At 39.1% G+C, this 12,052-nt stretch overlaps 1 protein-coding gene across 1 annotated transcript in view; it reads right to left on the bottom strand.

The window, feature by feature from the left end:
• LOC109478947 (advillin-like) overlaps positions 1-12,052 on the bottom strand; it is a 31,993-nt gene that overhangs the window by 7,159 nt on the left and 12,782 nt on the right. Inside the window, 9 exon segments of the mRNA XM_019780763.1 lie at positions 1,466-1,561; positions 2,051-2,209; positions 2,610-2,747; positions 3,169-3,269; positions 6,364-6,517; positions 6,959-7,057; positions 8,405-8,483; positions 10,065-10,153; positions 10,155-10,262. Of these exon segments, the coding sequence (XP_019636322.1) occupies positions 1,466-1,561; positions 2,051-2,209; positions 2,610-2,747; positions 3,169-3,269; positions 6,364-6,517; positions 6,959-7,057; positions 8,405-8,483; positions 10,065-10,153; positions 10,155-10,262 (1,023 nt within the window).

Below are 12,052 nucleotides of genomic sequence, written 5' to 3'. Positions count from 1 at the left end.
TCTTACAACTGATGCAACATTGCAGGGCTTTAGCCAGCGCCCGTTTTACCGTCAATTGACGGTAATTTGTCCCATCTGACGGTAAAAATTTTAGTCCTTACCGTCAACATTGACGGTCAAAAATCGTGGGTAAAGACATGGAAAAAATCTAGCGAATTTGAATGAGCCACGGCGCGGCGTCTTTTCCAAACGCACGGCGGCGGGAAACCTGATTTCAAGGACCGTGCCGACGTCTGTTGACTTGGCTCTATTGTTCAATGTTGCTGTCTGTTAAAACAACATGTGCTAACGGCCACATAAGAATAAAATAAAACAATGGCTTGACTCAGACACACGCTGCTAACTGTACATGACAATACGATAAATAAACATGTGACAACGAACAAAGAAATATCAAACGTTTTTGAATAATATACTGTACTTGAATAATCATACTATCGCAAGAAAACGGAGATTGATCCACACAATGTGGCCTTATTTAATCTAAAACTTCGTCAGACCTCCTTCGCGCGAAGACTTGAGCGGCAGCATAAAGATTTCTGGAGGATCGCTGACACGCGAGTTTTTGCCGGCCACGTAACTCCCTCCGCGGCAAAATACCCTATGCCGTAGCGAAATCACGTCTCAGCGCTTCCCCAAGTCAACTTCATGGCCGCTAAAGTCCGCAAAGGAGCTGTAACTTCCTCATTTCGGTTGAGAAGCGAAGCTGACAAGTAAAATCATGTACATGTCGGCCATTTTGTTTGCTACCCGAAGTCTTCCGAACGCTCTAAATAAGGAAATCGTCGGAGATCTGAGCCACATTGCCCGCTGTCGGTCAGCGCTCGGGGCCGGCTCGGTGGAAATCGGAGGCTGTGACGTCATGAGTAGGTTCATTTGCATGGCCGCGGCTTGAATCGCGGCGGGATTTGAGCGGATCAAAACAAAGGGCATACTAGTAGCGGATTGTTCATTGCGTGTTGTCTCCTTGTGAGAACTGTAGTTTTTTTTTTCATTCTGCAAAATTGCAGATTGTGTAGTTTTTTTTTTTTATTCTGCAATCTTGACGGGTATTTAGAACACCGAATGTATTAAGTGTGCGGGAGGGCGTGATGTCGATCACCGGATCGTGAAAGACATTCTTTAAAAGTAATCATTGACGGAATTTTTTTTTCGCGTTGACGGTATTTTTTTTTTTTCGCGAATTGGGTTGACCTGGGGTTGACGGTAAAAAATTTCGAGCTGGCTAAAGCCCTGCAACATTGAGAAAAATATTTAAATAACAGACCTTATAACTAGGCTTATTAATCATAATAATGAGTAATAGGATGTTTTATAATATAATTTTTGACAGCCTACATACAATATTGTATCAGGCCCTAGTCAGCGAAATTCATTTTTAAAATCAAGTCTGTGAGTTACTATCTAATACAATACAACCCAAGGCCCTCTAGACCTGCATGCCTGCTTGCCTGATGAATCTTACCTCGATAGCTTTAGTGTTGGACTCGTCTGTGCCCCTGACCTGGAACAGTCTGGTGTCAGCTGCCTCCGACTGGCCGCCCTCCCTGGAGGTACCACCCTGACAGACAGGAAGATAAATTGACAGTTATTTCAAACTTCAGGAGACCATAATATCTGTGAAATGCACAAACATTACAAATTTTTTTTTTGTTCTTCATCTGTGAAGTTTGTCGAGCAACCTGTCAAATGTTTGGTTGCTCAGTAGAAATGGAGTGTTATGTAAAGCCCCTGTCACACATTCAGAACCTTCTCCCAACCAAAGTTGGCTGAAGTTTGGGAGCAGGCTGACTAGATTTAGGTCAGATCTCTCAACACGCCCTGACCTACTCCGAAACACCAGAAAACCATCGCTGAACCTCCCGTCTATACCATAAAGTTTAGACATTTGGCTTGCGCAGCCAAAAAGTAGCTAACCTCGCCAGTCTCCAGTCAACCACAGCCGACCTTGCTTCTGACCTACTCCTAACCATGGCTGGGGGGAGTTTGCCAGTGTTCAGGAGGCTATATTCAGCTATACCTGACAGGGGAACCATAAGATGTTCCTTACCTCGTAGATGATGAGTTTGCCCTTGAAGATGGCGAGGAAGTGGTTGGGTTCCTTGCCCATGGTGACACGGACCTGTACAGGAGCACCGCTGTACTGGTCGTCCAGCTCAACAGCCTTCAGCGCAGACGTACCCAGCTCATCTATCGAGGCATGGCGACCCTGGAGTGGTAAACATGTTAGTACATCATTAACAACGTGTGTGGGCATCCAATGCAGTTTCAGAGCGGCAATAGTTAAAATATTCTATGTGAGGATATCTGTCTGATACTGACATTTTACTGCCATTTCTTAGCACATTTTCGTCATCATTTCATACTTGTTCAAGCATTTGAAATAGCCCCAAAATAAGCAGTTATACTGGCTATACAGTTACAGATGCAGAAGCTGGTGTGTTACGCAAAAGGGTGGTTATATTGACTATACTTATTGCACAGAAGCTGGTGTGTTTCGTCAAAGGGCAGATATACCAGCTATCAGATACAGAATCTATTTGGTGTGTAACACCAAAATGACTGTTATACCAGCCATATACAGATGCAGATACAGAAGCCATGCCCACCTGCCAATAGTAGATGATGTAGGCGTCCCTGTTGCGGACTTGGTAGGTATACAGGACGATGTAACAGTCGCCGCCATAGAACTGTCCGTACGTGCTGGACTTCACCTCCACCATCTCTGGCCCTTCAATACGCCACACCTGCACAGACAAGATGGAGAACAAGGTAGTTAACGATGGTAAACACATCTTACTGCTGTCAATCAAAATGACTGGAGTTCATTACCTCAGTGTATGGAGGTTTTGTTGTTGTTGTGTGTCTGCTGTTTGTGTGTTTGCTTGAATTCACATGGTTATTTCAAAGATATGATTCAAGCTAGTCACATGAGGCACACTGACAGGAAGTTAGGTCAAAGGTCCTAGAAAAGGTTATCTCATTTCCTGTCTTAAATTTGCTATATGTATGTCTGTTGATGTCTCATGGGAGCCAGCTGGAAAAGGAATTATACTTTTTTTGGGAGAATTAGCCAAATATTTACAATAACAAATAAAACAAGAAATTCAAAAATATTTCAAAGAGGAATGACATCTTCAACTTCTTTTTTGGAGAGTACATTCTCACCTGGACTTTGCCAGTTCCGTCGTCGACCATCCTCTGCTGAGCTGCCTGTTCAGGGTGAGCGTGGAGCGTCGCTGCGTCAAACGACACATTCTCCACTTTCGCTGCATGGGCAAACACAGCACAGTGTAATCTCCACAATAAAGCAACACGCAATTGTATACATGGCATAATGCATATAAAAGGTACAATGATCATACAACAATGCCCCTCTTGTATTTTCTGAAACAGATTTGTTGGTACGTCAATGAAGGTTAGACATCCAAGCAATGAGATACACAAGAAAAATGCTACTCAAGCAACAGTTACTGGATATATTTTTGAAAACTGTCACACGTTTCAAGTAGCATTATGGAACTTAATTGAAAAGTCTGACGGTTTAAAAAAAAATTTATCCAGCTGCTTGAGTAACAGTTTTGGGTAGATTTGTACATTTTTTAAACAATAAATGATAGCTTAATGTATCTAAAGAAAAGAGGGAGCATTGTTATATATTTGACAGAATTATATACTACGGCCTAAACTAAATACACACCTATATACATGGTAACTTATCATAATGTAAGGTATACCACAACATAGCTAGAAACAACTGAGTTGGAATTGGCAGGAACATGCTATTTGCATCTACTAGAAACAAACAAACAAGACAAACAAGACAACAAGTCATGCAACATGCCTATAAGACATTCACTATTGTTGGTGCAACAGTGCCTATGTTATGAGATAAATACAAAAATACACAAATTTAATATTGACTTTGGTGGCAAAAAATATGTTAATAACAGCACATCTGAAATTGTGTTAATAAAGTGAAATTATGACAAGAATAAATATAATGTAGCACAAAGTTTTGCACCGAGACAATCCCATACATATTCCAGACTTCGGCACCTAAAAAATAAAATTCCCATGCTCTGAAGTTTTACACAATGCTAAAACAAAACACCCTGCCAGTGATCTAAAACACTTGAAGTCTGAAGTCTGTATGATATTGTCTAAGATAAACTAATATTTGCCATGCTAGTTATTGTGCATCGTCTACAACATTTTCAGCCCTGAAAAAAAAAGGAAATGCAAAACTAGATAACTGTAAGAGTGACAACTGTAAATTTTAAAACTCTACATGTAGGGGCAATAGTTATTTTGCAGCCAGCCTAACATGACTGAAAGTCTAGACTACTCATGGTCTAATTGACTCTAAAGTAACTAACATTACTACTGGCAGCACTTTATACAGCAATCACAGCACAGAAATGATGGCAAAGGAACATACATTTATTTCTGAAAAAATGTATCATTTCCAAGGACATCAAAAAGAAATGTAACAATTTCAGAAATATTTTTTTTCATTCAATCAGAATAGAGGGGAACCAAATAATCTTAAAACATTTTCATCTTGAAAAGACTTAGTATTGCTGTCAGTAAATTCTACTTTATTGTGCTACCACAGCCTCTTCTACTTATAGAGCAAAAACGACACATACACACACACAGCTAGTACCAGACATTCCCAAGAATAACATACACCAAAGCCCATAATGTTGGTGTTGCCAAAAAAAGGGTTGGCATCATGACAACGGTAAGATGACAGTTCCAGACTACTTTGAAATGTATTCACTCGCTGGAGGCCATAAGGGGTGCAATTTTGATACATTCTGCTAGAGGGGGCTTCTACCCTGGGAATGCCCTGTCCTAGCAGCCACTATACTAGTACTATGTACACATACACATACAGCGGAGGACGGCTAACAGTAACTACAGGACTCAGGGATTAGTGCTGGAGGTGCGATAATGTGGAGAAGGGTCGGACCTTGCGTGTGCCAGGCCCACGCTCTACCGGTCGAAGCCATGACGGGACTGGACGCGTACGTATAGTCACCTGTTAGCAGCACGCTGCCCGTTAGGTACAACATTCAATCATCATGGTTGACGGGAAAAGATAAGGCTACGCTACCGTTACAAAATCAATGCAAAATCAAGGGTAGTTTGGTTGACAAGTTGGCTCCTGTTTTCTATTATTATCACAACTAAATGACCTGAAATTTGGATCATGGATGCCTTGGACACATGCCCACAGAACTTCACTCACACTTTTGGCATACACGCCACTTTGATACTGTTTAAAATCATCTTTTTTTGCTATTCTCTGACAAAAGATGTACATTTTTGGCTCTTGCGCCCTAATATTACAACAGACTGAAAGGCCTAAAAATTTGAGAATTATCACAACACAACTCTCAAGCATGCTTAAAGTTAAAGCTAGAATTCCAAGCAGTGGAAGATGGTTTATTTTGAAACCTGCTGCCCCCTTCAACGATATCTGGGTTACATCTAAGAACTTAAAATGGAAGACTAGCTTTGGAATAAGCGGCCCTGTGATTCAGAGGCTGGATTGTTAACTATTACACCGCTACAATAAAATAGTATTGATAACATGTATGGAAGACAGTTCAGAATTAAAACTGATCTGCACATCAAGTTTCTGTTTTGACTTTTGGTATCATTGCTAGCTTGAATCACATCTTAGAAATCAAACCAAACTACCCCAAAATAGATGAAATCATACAATAAAGGAATGAAATCTAGTGTCTAAGATGAATTATAAAGAAACATGGATGCATCTTAATGCATGGTTGGTGGAAGCATATGCATGGTTAATGTTATTGTGGTAAATGGCATTCAAGAACAATCCAGAACATACATGCACAGCCTTCATGAAATCACTCATCATCAAATACCAATTGTTTTAACAAACTGGCCAACAAAGTTGCATAGTTCTCCTTTTCTTTATGTGTCATATAGTATGTATGAAATACTATACATATTTGTCTATATGCTAAATATGTTAAAGTATATGTTAAAGACGCATCAATGAAATACTGGTTTGCTAGCAAATATAGCAGCAGTACACAGCACACATAACAGATACAACAGCTTGCAACACTGACACATGGTTGAGTTGAAGAATATGCCATTATTATGAATTATGAAACATCATTGCCACAAATTACTATCAATCTGTGTATTTATCATATCAGTTATTGAATCCTAATTCATGCAAAATGACACAAAGATGAATATAAAAAAAGTGAAAAATTGTCAATATCATAATTATCTGAACATCAGTCAAATAACTGAAACAAATTGAAAATATATAGTATTAAATATAAAAAATTAAAAACAAATCTATCCTACCTATCCTTCCCATGGAGTGGCTCTTTCCCATGCCCACAGTTTGACCTTTGACCTTCCAGCTCTGGAACATCTGCTTGAAGAGCGAGCTTTCCGCGTTCTCGTTCACCGTCTCGATGCAGGTGTGGTTAGGGTAGCCCTTCGCCTTGATGAAACCCTGCGGACAGAAAATAAAACATATTGTAAGAGATAATCTTCATTGTCATCATTACACTGTACATCATCTTTACAGCATCATCACCATCATCACATTATCATCACCATCATCTTTGCAGCATCATCATTGATCACATCATCACATTATCAAATCATCACCATCTTCACACCATCATCACATCATCTTTACAGCATCATCTCTGTCATTACACAATCATCAGTTATAGCATCATCACATCATCACCATCTTCATCTTCACACAATCATCACATCATCTCATTATCATCACCATCATCACATCTTTATAGCATTATCAGTTATCATACCATCATTATCATGACATTACCATCATTATCATAACATCATCATCACCATCATCATCACCATCATTACTGTCATGCCATCATCTACATGAAATTGTGACAAGTAAACCGTGACTGACCAGAGCATTACTCATGGCAGCAGCCTTCTCCGTTCGCGTGGCTCCCTTCCCCTTCCACACAAAGATTCGCTGTCCTGCCTGGTCCAGGATGTAGCAGTCCTGATGGAGAAAACAACACGCAATCTTTCAGACATGCCAACCAGAGAGCAACACAAAACAAGAAACAATCACAACTAGTGTTAGTAACCAAGTCATCCTGACCTCAAACAATGGTTTCTTTATTTGTTTCAACTTTATTACATACATGTAAAACGCCAAGGGAAAACAAGAGTATCCTTTTAAACTCCCTGACCTTTTTTGTTGTGAAAGTTTAGCAAATTTAGCAATTAAAGTTAGCAAGTATGTGAAGTCAATGGAGGCCATTTTGCCAAATACTGATGTGTTGTTATTGTTCAAATAAAGAGAATATAAGAAAAAACTGTAGGAAGTAATTATTAATAAGAAGCAGACAGGAAAAGAAGATGACAGGAATATTTAGGTGTGTTAGTTTTCCATCTTCAATCAGCAAAAACTTTTCAGACCTCCGGGAAGTATCTAGTACTGTGGAGGGGATTGTATACACACAGTAAACCTTTTTCTGAATTCCTCCAGGTACAAACACACCCAAAACAATACTTCCAGGTAATTTGAAGATGTCAACTTAAACGTCACTGAAAATTAATTGCAGACTTGAACTCAGAAAAAGCACAGTTTGTTTGCAACAATTTTTAACAAACAAACAAAACCCACAGACACCAAAAACAATACTTCTGAGTACTCAGAATAATGTGAGCCTCTTAGAAGTTAGCTTGTAAAACGACAGTTTCTTTGCAAACTACTGACCTGAGAGTTGAGCATGTCTTGAGAGAGGGGCGGGGTGGCCACCTCGGAGACCACCAGATGTGCGTATGTGTCAGACAGGCTGAAGCGACAGAACGAGGGAAGGGCAGAGAGAGGAGCAGACAGTAAGAAAGATACAGCAGCAGAAAGTAAACAACCCAGCCAAAACCTGCCTGCGGATGCCATGCTCTCCTCAAAAATATAATTTGGACATTTTTTTAGCAAAACCATAATGCAAAATATGTTTATGAATAAAGCAAGGAGAGTTACAGACGTTTTGATCACTATCCAACAATTCTTCATCAGTGAAAAGGAAATATTGGAACTGGAGGAATTCAGGAAGCAGTTGACTGTGTGTTATACCTGATTGAATTACATCATACAATCCCCTCCACAGTACCAATGTATACAATGTACCTTTCTTTCTTTTCACTGATGAAAATTGCTGGATAGTGATCGAAAGATCTGTAACACTGCTTTATTCCAGTGCAAATGTTCTAAAGAACACTTTCAAATCTTAAAATAAAAACGAAAAAAATCTGACAATGTGGATTGTTTCAGTCTTTTCCGCGAGACATCAGCAAGCAGCTTTTCCTTTCTTATGAACGAAATTTTGCACATTGTTACCTCGGTTTTCAGAAGATCCTGGGTCAACGGACGATTGGCCACTTCTGACATGACCAGCTGACCACTAGCGTCAGACACACTGGAAGAGAAGACGGGAGAGAGGGGGGTGATGTGGGGTGGGGTACGGGAGTAGGGGGGTACGGGGAACAAATTGAGGGTTACGGCTCAGGTAGGGCATCTAGGCTCTTCTATCTCCCTCTCCCTCTAGGCCAGTTCACAGTTGACCAATTAAGATTCAGGAAGCAGAAATTGGGTGACCAATCAAAATTCAGGAAACAGAAATTGGGTCACCAATCAAAATTCAGGTAACAGAAATTGGGTCACCAATCAAAATTCAGGTAACAGAAATTAGGTCACCAATTAAAATTCAGCAAACAGAAATTGGGTCACCAATCAAAATTCAGGAAACAGAAATTAGATGACGAGTTGCATCTGTGCAGTTCTAACTGTGAACCAGCTTGTAACATGATCAGTAATATTTTTAGTCATTTTCAACAAAACTGGGCATTAAGAATTATTTAAACAAAAGATACCACAACAGACACCAAAGTACTATCTATGGCTCATGCTGAGATGCATTTACTAAGCAGCATGAAAGATGGGTAAAAACTACATACAGGGTCGTCTTAGACAAGTTTGACTAATAATATGCTTTTGTTCTGTGGAAATATGCTTCTTCCTGTTACTTCTTATAGTTTAAGCAACAAGCAACCAAACTGGCTTCATTCCCACTTTTTGGTTTTATCTAAAACCGTACCTTAGACAACTTTTCGAAAAAAGTTAGAAATACCGCATTGTAGAAAGAAGCCCAGAACTGTACTGCCACCATGCCTAACAACCACTCTCACTTACTGTACTCTGAAGTAATGGCCAAGGATGAAAGGAAAATATAATTTGGTTATTAATAAACAATAGAACTTAATGAAATGAAATAAAATGCATACAGTTGAATTCTACATAATGTGGAAAACTTTGAAAAAGTTTGTACTGAACTGAAAACTTTTCCATTAAAACCTGAACCCTCTAGATCTGTCTCTTTCTCCTTGACAGCAATTTGCTCATGATATACCGGTACCATAATTCTGGAGAACCAGTTTCAGTAAAGCTTTCAAGTCTTCTTCGAAAGGAATTTCATTAGTCGTAAGTACATCTTTTGACTTGATTCCTCTTTTTAGGTCTGGTGAAACTGCACTTCTCCATTTAAGCACACTGTAAGCTAACTATACCTGAGACCACTTGAATAGATATAAAGGAAAGGAGACCACGTTTTGGGTTGTTAAGTACTCTTCAGTTCCATTAGGTGACATTCTCTTTCTGCTATCATCAATATAATATGTCAGAAGATAGACATCAATTTCTTGCTGTAGCATCTTGTACTTATCATCTAATACTGTACCTTTTTGAATTTTGAATATCTCTTTATGATATTACATTGTCATGAAAAAAGTAGCATGGTGACATATTTAATATTATAAACAACATTTTTCATAGACTTGGGTGACACAGAATACATTAATGATTTCTAATAATATGAAAATAACAACCTGCTAGAATTTTAACCTTCTCCATGCTGTCTAACCCAGCAACCAATAGAACTTTGGCTCCAAAAGGCTACCTCAGCATGGAAAGGGTTAGAGAGTGGAATAAGAAGATAACTTACTGGTAAAGCTTGGTGTTCTGCTGGTCCTCGCGAGCCACTTTGACGTCGTTGTCGGGAATCGGGTCGGCGAGTTTGGAGGGTTTCTCGCCCGAGAACCTTCTCCATGGCGGGCGGCGTGGGGTCACCGGGGTCAACCACGGCCACCTTGGCCCGTCCTCCGCGCTCGCTGTCACGCACGCTGGTCGCAAACATGATGGACTAGACACGGGAAGAAAGCGATCTTCATACATGGAAACCAACGGTTTTTGTTATGTTTTATAATGTGCCTTTACCTAAAGCAAGCACATCTAGACCTGCTTCAAAATCAATGCTTTCATCAATTAACCGTTCAGCCACTAATTCAAAGCAGTTTATTGCATTTTTTAAAAATATTTGATGATTAAAAGGAAATACTAAATCTTGATGAAATGGAAAGAAGCATTTGAAATTGGAGAATTTTTCTTCGTATAGGCAGCTAGTTAGCTACTTGAAGTGCAATATGCTGTGCAAAGCAGTAATCTGACCCATGAAATCCACAATTAGCACTTGGCTATTGCTGTTTAGTGTGTTGTTGTAAGCTTCGGTATGGTGCATTATCGCCACCTAGCAGTGCATTGAAGAAGTGCAGTCCAAGTTGTTCTACTGTGCTGTGGTCAGTCTTAGTCCAAGAAATGATTTTGGAGACCGCAAAATTTCACGGTTAAGTGGCAGCATTTGTGACAGTATTTTTCCTTTGATACAGTTTTATTATTTAAATATATTCATAAACTTTTCTTGGGCTCAGACTGACAATCTAAAAGTGGGAAAATTGTTTACTAAAATGGGGAGAAACAGTAGTTTACCTGTTTAAGTGTTGGGTTGTGGGGAATTGAGTGGAGTATCGCAATGTTATAACAGATTTGTGTGGTAAAAGGTTTGTTAGCAGACAGGTAAGTGAAAACTTAAAATTACATTCAAATCTGTGTAAAATCTATTCGAAAAACGTCACATCAGCAAGTTAAAGTTTAGACAACACATAAAAACAGCAACAAAGTGAATCAAGTCACGGACAACACATTACGTAAAAGAACAAAGTTAAGTGAATAAAATAAATAAATAAAAGGTACATTAGGTCACAGACAAATCCTTTGGAAAAACGTGTTAGTACAGACAAACAAACAAACACACACACAACAGTGCACATACCGTTGCTTCAAAGGTGAACATAGAGAAATAAAAGGAAACCTACCGGAGACACCGTTTGTTCAGAAAAAAATCCACTAGTAACTATAACGAGAGTCTCGCGATAAAACGTGAGGCAATACCACTAAAGCAAAGATCAAAAGGAAACTAAACTGTCTTGAAGTAGTAGAGACTCAGCCTAAAGACTCTTTTCAATGAGGTGGACATCTAAAAAATCTTGAATTAATGAGAAAGAAAGAATCAAGGTTGAAGAACTCAACAACACTTTTGAAACATAGGACGAAGAAGAAAAAAATGGAGGAAAAGAAAAATACTTGTTTTGAAGGTTGTTTTGTTCAGTTGTTTGACACTTTTGTAGCATTGGATAGCAAAACAGTACTGAGAAAAACACAGACATGTACAAAGCACATTTCTGCTCAGCCATCTTCTGTGGGAGCAATTTTTTGCCAGCAGAGCCAATAAGCATGACACAATGCAAGAAATTAGAATGCAAGAAAATTCTGTCAAGACAATTCATAGACATGTTTGCTGTCTAATTTGTATGTTTGCTCATCATATAATGTAATATCAGATCTTCCCATGTAAAAATTACCTTTGCTGATTGTTGTACTGCTTTATATGCTCTTTTTTGCTTTGCATAATTTATCTTGAGTCTTTAAATTGGGACCTCAATATTTGTAGCAAGGATGTAACTATAAGCCGATTCACAGTTTAAACTGACAAGAACTGTTTACAAGTTAGGGGACTTCACATTTGACCTTCCAAATGCACAGTTTAAACTGTGAAAAGGCTTATTATCAAAGTTTACCTTGTTTTTATTGTGATTT

This window comes from Branchiostoma belcheri, unplaced genomic scaffold, assembly GCF_001625305.1.
Source record: "Branchiostoma belcheri isolate BF01 breed outbred unplaced genomic scaffold, Haploidv18h27 scaffold46, whole genome shotgun sequence".
NCBI lineage: Eukaryota > Metazoa > Chordata > Leptocardii > Amphioxiformes > Branchiostomatidae > Branchiostoma > Branchiostoma belcheri.
Note: the sequence above shows the minus strand (reverse complement) of the source record. Positions and strands in the feature narration are given on the sequence as shown.